Source organism: Mercenaria mercenaria, chromosome 12 (assembly GCF_021730395.1).
Source record: "Mercenaria mercenaria strain notata chromosome 12, MADL_Memer_1, whole genome shotgun sequence".
In the NCBI taxonomy this organism is placed as follows: domain Eukaryota; kingdom Metazoa; phylum Mollusca; class Bivalvia; order Venerida; family Veneridae; genus Mercenaria; species Mercenaria mercenaria.
In genome coordinates this window covers 6,059,558-6,071,595 of record NC_069372.1, presented here as the reverse complement: position 1 = coordinate 6,071,595, position 12,038 = coordinate 6,059,558, and the positions used below count along the sequence as shown (strand labels likewise).

The following is a 12,038-nucleotide window of genomic DNA, read 5'->3' as shown; positions in this document are numbered from 1 at the left end:
CCCCACAAAGAGACCGAATGGAATCATGTAAACTAAACAGAGAAAAATCTGCTCAAACGATGGTACAGGCCACATTTCGTGATAATTCATCAAACCTTTTATTAAAAGAAGTTGGTAACAGAAATTTCTATCTTTAGCTCAAGTTGCGTTTTAAAGGGGAAAATGACTTCATTTAAATGATATGGTAGAAGACCTTTCGATAATGTTACAGACCAAGATTGATGAAGATGCACTCAGCATTTCAAGAGAAGGAATCCTTTAAAGATTTTTCCCCTGTTTTTAGCTCTATCGGCCCCCAGAAGGATCAAATCGCCCCCGTTGAGAAGACCTTACAAAGATGTTACAGACTAAGTTTGATGAAAATGCATCCAGAGGTTCAGAAGAAGAATTCGTTCAAAGGTATTTTTATTCTTAACTCTAGCGTATCCTAGAAGGGGCAAATCGCGCCCCTACCCCACCCTTTAAAAACTTGGAGAGTGTCTTACAATGATGCTACAGACCAAGTTTGATAAAGATCCATCCGGCCAGCTGTTCATAAGAAGTTGATTTAATACTTTTAGCTCCAGCTATCCCTAAAATCGACCAAATGCCTCAGTTTGAGTAACTTAGGAGAAGACCTTACAATAATGCTACAAACCAATTTGATGTAGATCCATCAAGCGATTCATGAGACGTCGTTTTACGATTTTCAAGTTTTGCGTTAGTGCTCCTAAAGAGGGTCAAGCTGAATCATTGATAAAGGTCAATGTCAGGACGCTTGCTGTAATTCTGATCAATATTTTCTAAGTTAAAAATATTGACGCTGGACGAACGCGACGGACGAAGGACACCAGATCATCCGCCTATACTAACAGCTCGACCAGGACAAAGTGAAGAAATCTTCGTGCAGTGTAAGACACGTTTAATTACATGGGACGGTGGTAATGCCACAAAATTTCCTTGCCAATCGCCTAGTTACTACATGGTAAGACTACTATAGCGCTTTATTGATTGGTATTTCAAACAGCACACTGCGCAAGTCAAGAACTAGGCAGTTTTCGTTATCACAAGGACGACCTGCCACAATCCAATTACACCAGTACTGAAGGAGCTTCTTTGGTTACCAGTCCTTTGTGTTCTGTAATGTGAAATATATATCCACCATTTCTTCATTTATTGGACCTCATGCAGTATATATGTAAGAAATATTGGAGCCCTATATCAGAACAAATCCTGGTTTAATGACAATTATAAATTTGTAGCTTTCTATTATGATAATCTGAAATAGAAGTCGGTACTATTTTTCATAGTTCCATAGTTTTTACGCTGGCAACAGAGAGTGTTGAGCCGTGACGTCAAATGCGCCGTGAAAGCATTTCTGACGTCGTCGTGCATGGCTAATATATTTTATGTCCTTTATGCGATTACAGTTTGCGCGTAGGTAATCACTTATATGACATAATAGACCCTCTTAATATTTGGCGACGGTTTGAATACACAAATCTCATTTTTTGTTGTTGTTGTTGGTTGTGGTGGGGGGGGGGGGGGGGGGAGTAGGAACTAATGTATCCTTATGGTTCAAGGGCGTATTTGAACGTCAGTTGTCAGGACAACACAAAGAACATTCATTTGTAAACATTTTAGAAATTGTTAATCAAAATATTCTAGCTTCTACAATGAACACTAGACACACAAATATTTTCACGTATCTTCAAATATTTATTATGTAATAATTATATAATGTAACTAATAAAGGTTTTCTTATATCATAAGGCTACTCATATAAAAGAAAATCCACTTCGTTCCCAAACTGATATACCAAGAATATAGCGAAACAAAATGCATACGGTTGCTAATTTCAGTTTAATGTACATGTGTAATTGATTTAAAGGTATAAACATCATGTTACGAGTACGCGTATCTTCCGCTATTTATTTGCACTATTTGACATTTGCATAACCCTTACCCTGCTAAATTTCTATAATGAACTGGCTCATCTTTCAATTTGAATAATACCATTAACTAATAAAAGGGGTGCTTACCAAAAGATACTGACTGAATGGCGAACAGTGCAGATCATGATCAGACTGCACAGAAGACAGAATCAGTCATCATAGAATTGTACATTGAATATTTTCATTGCTTAAATTTGCATTGGTTAAAAATACAGTCAATTGCTTACTGGTTGTTTGACTATATACGCGGTTCATATTGGTGTTCAAATGAAAGAATATTTTGATGAAATATCGTTTGTTGTTCTTATGCGTAGAAATATATCACTCAGGCATTCGGTCTTCATGATATATTTATACGCATAAGAACTTCAAACTCGGATTATTCTACGATAAGCCTAATTTTGGTATTTATTATGTCTTAATTCTATTTTAAGTACGCCCAACATTTAGCTAAAGAAAATACTTTATTTAACAGATATTTTTAACAACAGTAGGTAAATATTTAGACAAGTTTCTAAAAAAAAAAAACCAAACATATTTAATTCGCATTATTCAATATTGAGGGAATGTGATTGTTTCTCGTCTGCTTGAAAAGTCACATGAGTTCATGACGTCATAGATCTATGAAATCGTCTGCTTGCAGTCTTCGGTTTCTGTCAAGAGCTGAAGTAGAAAACTTTCTCTGTAGAAGCCTGAAAACGAAAACAAAGAAGAACTTTTGAATAAGATAGAAGAAGTGAAACCTCCACAGGTCACTCAAGAAAATGTATCTAGATCTATACCAATCTGCTAAACTGACAGGTGATCCTTAATAATTAGTAAAAGAAATTTTCTATCTGATAAATGTCAAATACATGTTGCATGTGTTGGAAAGAGTTTGTGAGGTGTCTTTTAACTCCTGTATTATTATTCCAAATGCCATTGTAATCTATACACACAATAGATATTTGCATAATTATGTTCCTTTACCGTTTGATTATAAACGGACGATCGTCTCGGTTGACCAGCGGATTGTCGAAGCTTTCCGAATTGATCTCAGGCATCAAATTAAAATCGTTTCTGCTCAAATCACGACTGTGTTGTCTTGAAGCAAAGAGCTGTCTCACAGTTTCACCATACTTCCTCATAAATTGTTTATCGACGTTATCTATTTGGCTGGATGGTATTGAATGAAAATCCTCTTGGGAGTCACCAGAGCGTTTGAAGTAACCCGTATTCACCATTTGCGTACATTCCAAATACTCCCGGAGTTCCGACATGAGCTTCCCGTAGTCATTTGGTGCCCTGTCTTTCATAAAAGACAACACATGATCTTGAGGATATCCTAAAAACAAATCATAGGTATACTTTTTATAACTGAATGAAATAAAATTAATTACTTAAGTATACATATGACAAGTCGAAAAAATCGCAACATTTATATATAATACATATATAAAATGGTCAGATCTCGATGACAACAAAGCAATTTTATTCAACGAACAATGAGATTATGTGGACATGACTATACATTTTGGACTTCGGATCTTGTTTCTTTAAATAATGATATGAATATTTACATTATATAAGTACAACATCACATGAAAGTATTTACCTTTCAGTTTTGCAAAATTATCCACCAACAAAAGGGGATTATTCCCACACGGATGAGCAGGACATACGTGACATACGCACACACATACAAACAGTATCTTCAGTACATCTGAACGACGCATTATCTTCTGGTAGTGAATGTCTGCAGACGAAAGAAAACTTACTTAAGTCTAGATATATAAAATTGGCACAAAACCAGTATGTTCAGAAATGCCCGGGTAGCACTGAATTTACTTACAAACAATTCAAAGTTAGCGTCTAGTGTATTTTGATTAAGTTATCCCCGTCAGCATAGAATGAGAATGCAATAGATTATCCAGAAAAGTTTTATCTAATGCAGATCCAAGGTGTTTGACAGAATATGTTGATTGACTATCAGTGCCATTACATACTATGTTTAAAGAGGAATTTGAACTCAGTTTTGATTCTGATCCGAAAGTATAGACTCTATTTTACCTAAGTGCAAACAAAATTTGGTATCCACTAAACACGGATTGATCGATTGGAGATCTCTGTCAACTCATTTTCTGTTTTTAACCTGTTCTTACTAGAAACAAGAATGGCAGAGTCATCAGCATATAACAACAATTCATTTTAACCACTGTTGGAATGAATACCATCTATATATTTAAAAAAAAAAAAAAGCGGACAAAGGATAGAGCCTTGAGGAACACCACTTGTTATATTACAGGGTGTAAAATATAGGCCTGATACATCAAAAAGCTGCTGCATATCACTTAGATATGACATAAACCAATGGATCATATATTTGTCAAGATTTATAGTGTCTAATTCCATAATCATAACTACTGTTTTGGACTACCGACCACGACTACTATACTGACTGACGGAACTGTATAAGGTGTCTTTGACTAAGTATAAAGATTAATATCTTTCTATTAGTGCTACACAATCCAGTCAAACTTATTTAATAGTTGTAAAAATAATTGTAGCTTTGGTACGAAATCTGAAACATAAACAAAGGTGCTAAATACAACACACTCTGACATACTCTTAATAAAATATATTTCTAAAACATTTTATTTGTAAATCAACTATAACTATCCAGAGGTACTTCAACTATAACTATTCAGAGGTACTTCAAAAAAGAAACATATTGACATCCCTATAACCTTCAACATCCGTTTATTTACAAAGTTACCGGATACGTCAGTATTTCTAGATACTCAATACAACCGAAAGATATTCGTCTGAACTTGGACTGTGTTTTCTACTACTCCTTAACTATGACATCGGCTAGATTTCATTTATATAGAATTGTTCCTTCTTATTGTATATTTTACTTTGGAAATATACTTGGTACCGTGTACTCACCCTTAATAAAACGAAGTGTTGAGCGCCAATTTTGAGCTAAACTTGAGTTCTGTTGCATGCATTCTCTCCCTGTAATATAGACAAAAAGTTCTTACAAAAAATAGCTTCAGCTCTTTTGATATAATGTCAGAGGTCGAGACACAGTTTGACTTCAGAGTGACTGTGTAGACTACAGATATGAGCCAAAGGTAATAAAATCTATTATGTTAATGCATGGTGTATTAATTACCAGATTTTTATTATATTTTCCACATTGAAATATCGTTTATAACTTTTTTTTTGTATTTGATTTAATATCGACTTCTCCAATAATTTCCGGTCAGCCCATGGCTTCCGGGTGGAAAACATTTCATAAAATGCAATGACAATCTCAAATTTCAATCACTTTACGATGATTCCAGTCTTGAAATTGACAAATGACCGAGCTAGAATCTGAGTCCAAACTTTAAACTGACCATGGCAAAGTTACAGGCTGAGTTCAATCTTGAAATTGACCAATGATAAAACTGTAATCTGAGTCTAACTTGAATTCTAACACGATCCGATTCATTTTCCTATTAAACAAAGAAGGCTGGAAACAGTGAATTTACCAATGACAAAGCTGCAATCTGAGTCAGATCTTGAAATTGACCAATGACAAACCTGCAATCTGAGTCTAACTTGATACTGACCAATGATAAAGCTTCAATCTGAGTCCAATCTTGAAATTTACCAATGGTAATACCGCACTATACAAATTATGCTAAAACTGTACGTAAATGAGAAAGAAATAAGCTCGTATTCTCAGAATATTACAAATATTGGTATTATTTATATATTTGATATTATTACTGCAACTGTGTTTTCAATATCAATTTGATCATAATACCAGCATATTAACATGAAAATGTATTTATTTGCGAAAAGTTCAATTATATAATTATTTAAAATCCCACTATTTCTCTTTGTTTCCCAAGACATGTTGACTTTGTACGGAAAATTTATTCGAAGTCATATATGGATATGCAGCTTTAAGTATATGCGTGTACAATGAAGAATTGATAGCTGTTATTTAAAGGCAAGACAGAAATCTTTTTGGCATTTTTGGCTTTTGCATTTTTGTGTTTCTCATCATCAATATTGTACCAGTATAGGAAGGAAATAAATAGCTTTAGTTTTTGCCTTTTTTGTCTAATCTGGGCACAATATGTTTTAAAAAAAACAACCCAGTATGAGTACATTTAATGTCTGTTCATGGCGATTTTAGTCTATAATGCAACCACTATCATCATGTGTGAATAAAATATTAACGAAAACAAACATTTGCATTTCCTGAAACTTGAGATTGTGGCATTTCAGAAAATCAAAATTTATGCTGTGGAATGGGACATTTAAAAGAACCACTGTTATGTCAGACATGCTATATGTGCACGTTCAAAACTACTCGCAATTTTCGAAGTTATAGACAAATTATCTATGCTGTTACGTGGTGTCTATGAAATACATCTTGTAGAATCAGTGATGCTTAAAAGAATAGAAAGGAACGTAACTTCTCATTGTAATCTCGGACAACAGACAAGTCATGTTTGTTTCCCGTTCGTAGGAGAGATTTTGATTCTGTTATAGCAGAGTTTCGTTGCTGGTTTTCTTGACAGCGCGGGCAAAATGTTTCGTGTGTAAAATTTTAGTGTATTTAAGAGATTTGGATTCTATTATCGCAGTGTTTCTTTGATGACTTTATTAACAGCGCGGGCAAATGTTTCACTGTATACAAAAGTTATCTCCGCTATCTCCGTATTAAAGGCAATGTTAATAAAAGGCAAAACTTAAACAAACATACACGCATATATAAAGTGCCTTTGCAAACTGTAGAGCAACAACAAACACATAAAGGGACCCGACGAATCGGGGAAAAATCAAAGCAGCTAAAAGCTTAACATAAAATAACTATAGGCCTATGATTATTATTTTCAATTATGTTTCAAACACGACCATACCATACGCTAGAATATGCATTTTAAAATTAACATAAGCAACTAAATCGACAATTTGTTAAGAAACAGATGCTGGACAAACAGAAATCTAAAAGGAATAGCGATAGATAAGTTTTGCTTAGATTTGTCACCATAAATGGATTCAATGGTCAGGCACATTAGAATATGGTTAATATATTCTCAGCGGAATCCAACACTTACCGGTGATATTTCACGGTTTTCTCGCGTAAAGTTTAAGATTGCTATCTAGAGGTGTAAATGGCTTTTTTAGACATGTTATAATTATGTTGGGGGAAATGAAAAAAAGTAGAATGCCTCCTAAAAGTGCTAGACATTTTATTCAGTTGAGATATTATCTTAACATTTTTTTACATGGAAAGGTTAACATTGGATCTGAGGTGGAATTCCAAATCCCGAAGCGTCAAAAGATTTAAAGATTTTATAGACAGATTAAAGGTTGCTAGGTTATTTACCAAGTTTATTCTGCTTCATTCTGATTGGTCAATTTATCTAAAGGATCTAATCGAAAAATAAAAAACAAAAAATCGATCTGGTTCATGAATCACTCTTCTTCAACATCTTCAACATTTCGATAAAATTGGAAACAAGGAAAATATCCAAAAGGATAAGCAATGCTCAAAGGGCTCAGGCCCCTCAAGGCGAAACCTACTGTATGTATGGATGTATACACTATAAATATATCACACAAAATACTCGACAAAGCAAAATATACAGGCAAAGTGAAGAAAACATAAATTAAGCAACACGGTAAGGAAGGAATGTGTCTGTACTCTTTATTCAAAAAAACTTTCTATTGTAATCTACGGCTTAGTTTGAAATTATATGATTTATTGACTGCTGCCTGAATTAGACCTTAACCTTGCGTAACTGCCTAAGAGAATGCAAAGCTTTCGATACCATGTGTTTGCCTTTAAAGCTGCACGCCTTCAGATTTTTGTCAATATTTTGTTATTAAGAAAAAATGATGCTTTTATAATAAAAGATATTCTGTGTAAATAGAATTTATCTGTCTATGAAAACACTCCTTGGTTAAATAAGATATGTAGTCATGATATTGAAATTTGATGCCTAATAGAAGGAAGTCGGCTGTATTTTATATTGACATAAATGATACTGGTTCATCATTTTTATGTATCTCATATCAATAATCATCTGTTCTTTTTTTTTTAATGAAACTTTGACGTATATCTGGAGGCATGTCCCTTTAATAACTTCCCGGATTATTTTAATTTCTATTAACCTTCCATTTGATTTAAAAAATGAACTTTTCAAGTGTCAGTTTTCATCACGAAGCGGCCTTGAAGCTGGAATATCTAAAATAATCGCAGTACAAGTGCTTTGATTTTAAGTATATAAGCTTTCTTTTCTTCGTTTATAATTAGATGTTTGAAGTATTTCAGAAATAACAACAATGCTTTTTGACCTTTATGTAGGAAATCTCGGAGTTCGTAAACGTTATATCAAATAAAGTTGCGTGTTTCTTGTGTTTCACCCTCTATTCAGATCCAGTGACTTGTCTGATACAATTAAAAGTCTTCAGTCTAAATAGGGAAGGATCGGACACCGTGCCATGATAGTATTTGTTTCATTTTAATGTATATTAAAGGTAGAATAATTATCAAGAGTCGTAAGAAGAATCAATCATGATGTTAGCTTGGGATGTTGCCATTTTGTTTGTTGCGACGAAGAAACAGCAATTAACTTACACTACTCGACACCGGTCACAAGGGAAACTATACACAAAGACCAATATTGATAAAAACAGCGTAAATAAAATGAAAATGATCAACCTCAGAAATACGACAAAAACAAATATAAGACACATTCTGTAAGACAGGTCTTTCACAGATCTGAAACAGATTTAAAAAAAAAGGTTATTTTGCAACATCCTTAGAAACACATGCACGTGTTTTACGGAGATTTCTTTTTCTGAAACCTTTTACTGACAAAAATATGAAAATATGCCTTATTTTTTTCCAAGGAATTAAAAGGTATATTTTGACAGAACAGTTGACTTTAAACTTCAGTAATTATTCTATCTTATTGAAGTGTACACATATTGCTTAAATCTTGGCACTATTATTGAACTTCTTGATCAACCCTCGCATATCAGCATTGGACCTGTGCAAGTTTGGGCGCAAATGCTTACTTTGCTGGTCGCCGCCTGATGACATCAGCAAACGTCTCTTAATATTATCTTTTTGCGTCCAGCCAAAGATACAAAACACTGTATCATAAAAGTCTAATAATGATAAATATTAAAATAAAAAAGAAATATAATACTACTGAAATTCATGGAATGTACTTCTTAACCTGCTGTCGCATTTTGTTTTCGGAAGAAAAAGCATGTTTGCTCAGTTTTGGAGTCTTCCTTAGAATCTGTAAATTGGAAATAATGAATCTGTTCGCACGCGAGAAAAATTCGCGGCGCCGATCGATCGGAAATTAATATTTGTTCAATGAAATTAAAACAGGAAAAACTAAAATCACAGATAATTCGCAGACACGAACACACATTTTGTCTTCACAAGCAATTTGATTCCTGGTAGAGTTTCCAAAGCTGGGTTTTCTATTCAAAAGACAATTGAAAGCTGGGAACACGTATGTACAATTTTACGTGTTCTATAAATTTCAGAGAGTCTTATTTTACTCCGTGAACTGTAATTTGAATGCACGATTGTATGATAGGAAATTGGTGTCAACTTGAACGTTTTCATTAAACTGAATGACTGGTTGAACTTTAGAGCTCTTCAGCTTCTGAAAATCTTGGAAGATCATAAAAAAGCTTAAATGCAATCGAGCGTAACAGTAGCAGATCGACTCACTATGACTGAGCGAATCTTTTCATTGCAGTAAATGGTATATCTATCATGCGACTGCTTTGAAAACTGCCCGATAAAACTCGTGTAATGACGTCAAAAACCCGATAATAAAGATGGCCCCGCCCATATTGACGATCAGTTCCATTTTCTATAGTGTCCAGTTTTAATGTTATATGACTCATTTCTAAATTTAATTACAACTGGTAAAACTTTTCTTCAGTTCTGCCTGTCTCCATTCTTTAATATATTGAATGAATATTCAAATTCGTACAATTGGAATTTATTTATATTTGCTTTAGAAATCAAGTTTTAGAAATAAGATAAAGAACTATTTTGTTGCGGGCAGGTTATATAAGTACGATGATAAATAGCACAACAGAGTATTGTCTTTTTATCTCAATTTACCCCTCTGTGCATTATTTCAGGCATGGGTGGCAACCAGGGTAGAACCAACGACCCGGGTGGTTTCCTCAAACGGAAGCAATACATCAATACGGAAAAATAACACTGGCTTCTTATGATATCAGAGACTTAGTCAGCGCCGTTAACTGATTAATAAGCACCAAGTAACAGGTGTGTTTAATATAGATATATTGGGTGTGTTTTATAAATTACCAACTCCTTCTCAGGCTATGAAAAAAAGTTACTACTTTAGAAGAATGATTCTTGTGGTCTAAGATATAATCAAATAAACACGTTGACACAACTTTACCTATAATGAACAAGTGGCTAATTTATAGAACAATGGTGTTATTATCTTAAAGAAAATTTCATCCGTGATAGACCTTATAATAAAGACTAATATTTTTTTATGTCTAAGAAAATTTACATGTCCACGAGGCAAAGAACCGTATCTCTGCTACTCTCTAACGTATCTCCGGATAAAGAATTATCGTTCCTCAGATGTTAGATTGTTGTCATGTTATACACGAGAGGTGATCTCGGAAATCGTTTGCAAATCAAAAATCGACAAAATCACGCGTTCGAAATTTTAATTTCACTTATGCGACGTTAATACTTTCCGAAACGTGTCGTTAATTCATACATTCTAGCATAAAACTGCTGTTCTTGTCACTTTTCGGGGGTGTTTTAACAGGAAAGAAAACGTGTGTTAAGGTAGTTCTGCACGTTCGGATTGAAATTTTTTCTACAATGTAGAATTTGATTAAACTCTGATTTTTCAAAACTTCAGAATATACCTACAAAATTCAGCAAATAAAAACGATAGGGTCGTGTGCTTGATTTTTTGCTAGACTGATTTGAAAAAATTGGACCTCACGCAATTTTTCATAATGGGAGCCTATTGGAAAATCATAACTTTCATAAAATTTTCGCAAATATAAATTTTCTACAATGTAGATTTTGATGAAACTTCTCACAGTTATAAATCAAGACATGACCTATAATTTGATGAAATAAAATGTATAGGTCCGTGTGCTTATTTTTGAGATATTTGACCATGATTAAAGTGAACCGCACATTTCACGCTAATTTTAAGACATTATTTCAGATTATTTAATTTGTCATATGTTTTAATATCATATTTTGACTTTAGAAATATAGTAACAGTGCCATTGTAATAAATTTACTAACAGGCTGCGATTAATTCATAAAATGATTTTCATTTCCGTAAGCCGAATCCAGACTTTATTCTACGTTTTCCGGATAAATAACGTTACGTCATAACTTCTGGTTTATCAAACGTGCAGAACTACCTTAACAGAGAGATTCTCGCGCTCACGTGCTGTTATAACACCTTTTTATATATGCGCGTTCCGTGGCAAAGCGTAAACGTCATTCGGCCCCAAAACTGATAATTCAAAACGAAATGACGTCAACGTAAAAAACAACTAAGACATTCCCACGCATTTCGTGGAAAATTAATGACGTTTAGTGTCATTGTATCAATTTATCAGTTTTTACGCGTTTTATGCTCGTTAGCACATGTTCATTTCGTGTTATAACATTTGCAGAATCCCTCGGGATACATTGGTACCCTCGCCCTAACGGGCTCGGGTACCAACCAATCCCTTGGGATTCTGCAGATGTTATAACACGAAAAAACATGCGTTATCCCTACGTAAGTATAAAGAAATAACAATATTTGTATAACGATAGTAACATGGAGGCGGGCCACGTCACATTTTATTAGGCGACGTCATTCTCTTATCTAATACGCACTCATTTCAACCAATATATACTCATGTCGAATGCATTAGGAATTGTAAGTATTTTTCCCAAAAGTCAAACATGTTACTGTTACGTATTTGTTGAACTTCTCACACCGGCTTATCAAACCCACAAATGACTGCGAAATGTCTTTCTTTTCTGACATTAAACATTGAGGACATCTATTTCAA

At 34.0% G+C, this 12,038-nt stretch overlaps 1 protein-coding gene across 1 annotated transcript in view; it reads right to left on the bottom strand.

Moving 5' to 3' along the window:
* Positions 1–1,618: 1,618 nt before the first annotated feature.
* Positions 1,619–12,038, bottom strand: part of LOC123534462 (uncharacterized) — a 34,390-nt gene continuing 23,970 nt past the window's right edge. The window contains exons 2-5 of the mRNA XM_045316727.2: positions 4,863–4,931; positions 3,529–3,669; positions 2,904–3,258; positions 1,619–2,626 (exon numbers count right to left, since the gene is read on the bottom strand). Of these exons, the coding sequence (XP_045172662.1) occupies positions 2,548–2,626; positions 2,904–3,258; positions 3,529–3,669; positions 4,863–4,931 (644 nt within the window). The 3' untranslated portion in view covers positions 1,619–2,547. The remainder of the gene's footprint in view (positions 2,627–2,903; positions 3,259–3,528; positions 3,670–4,862; positions 4,932–12,038) is intronic.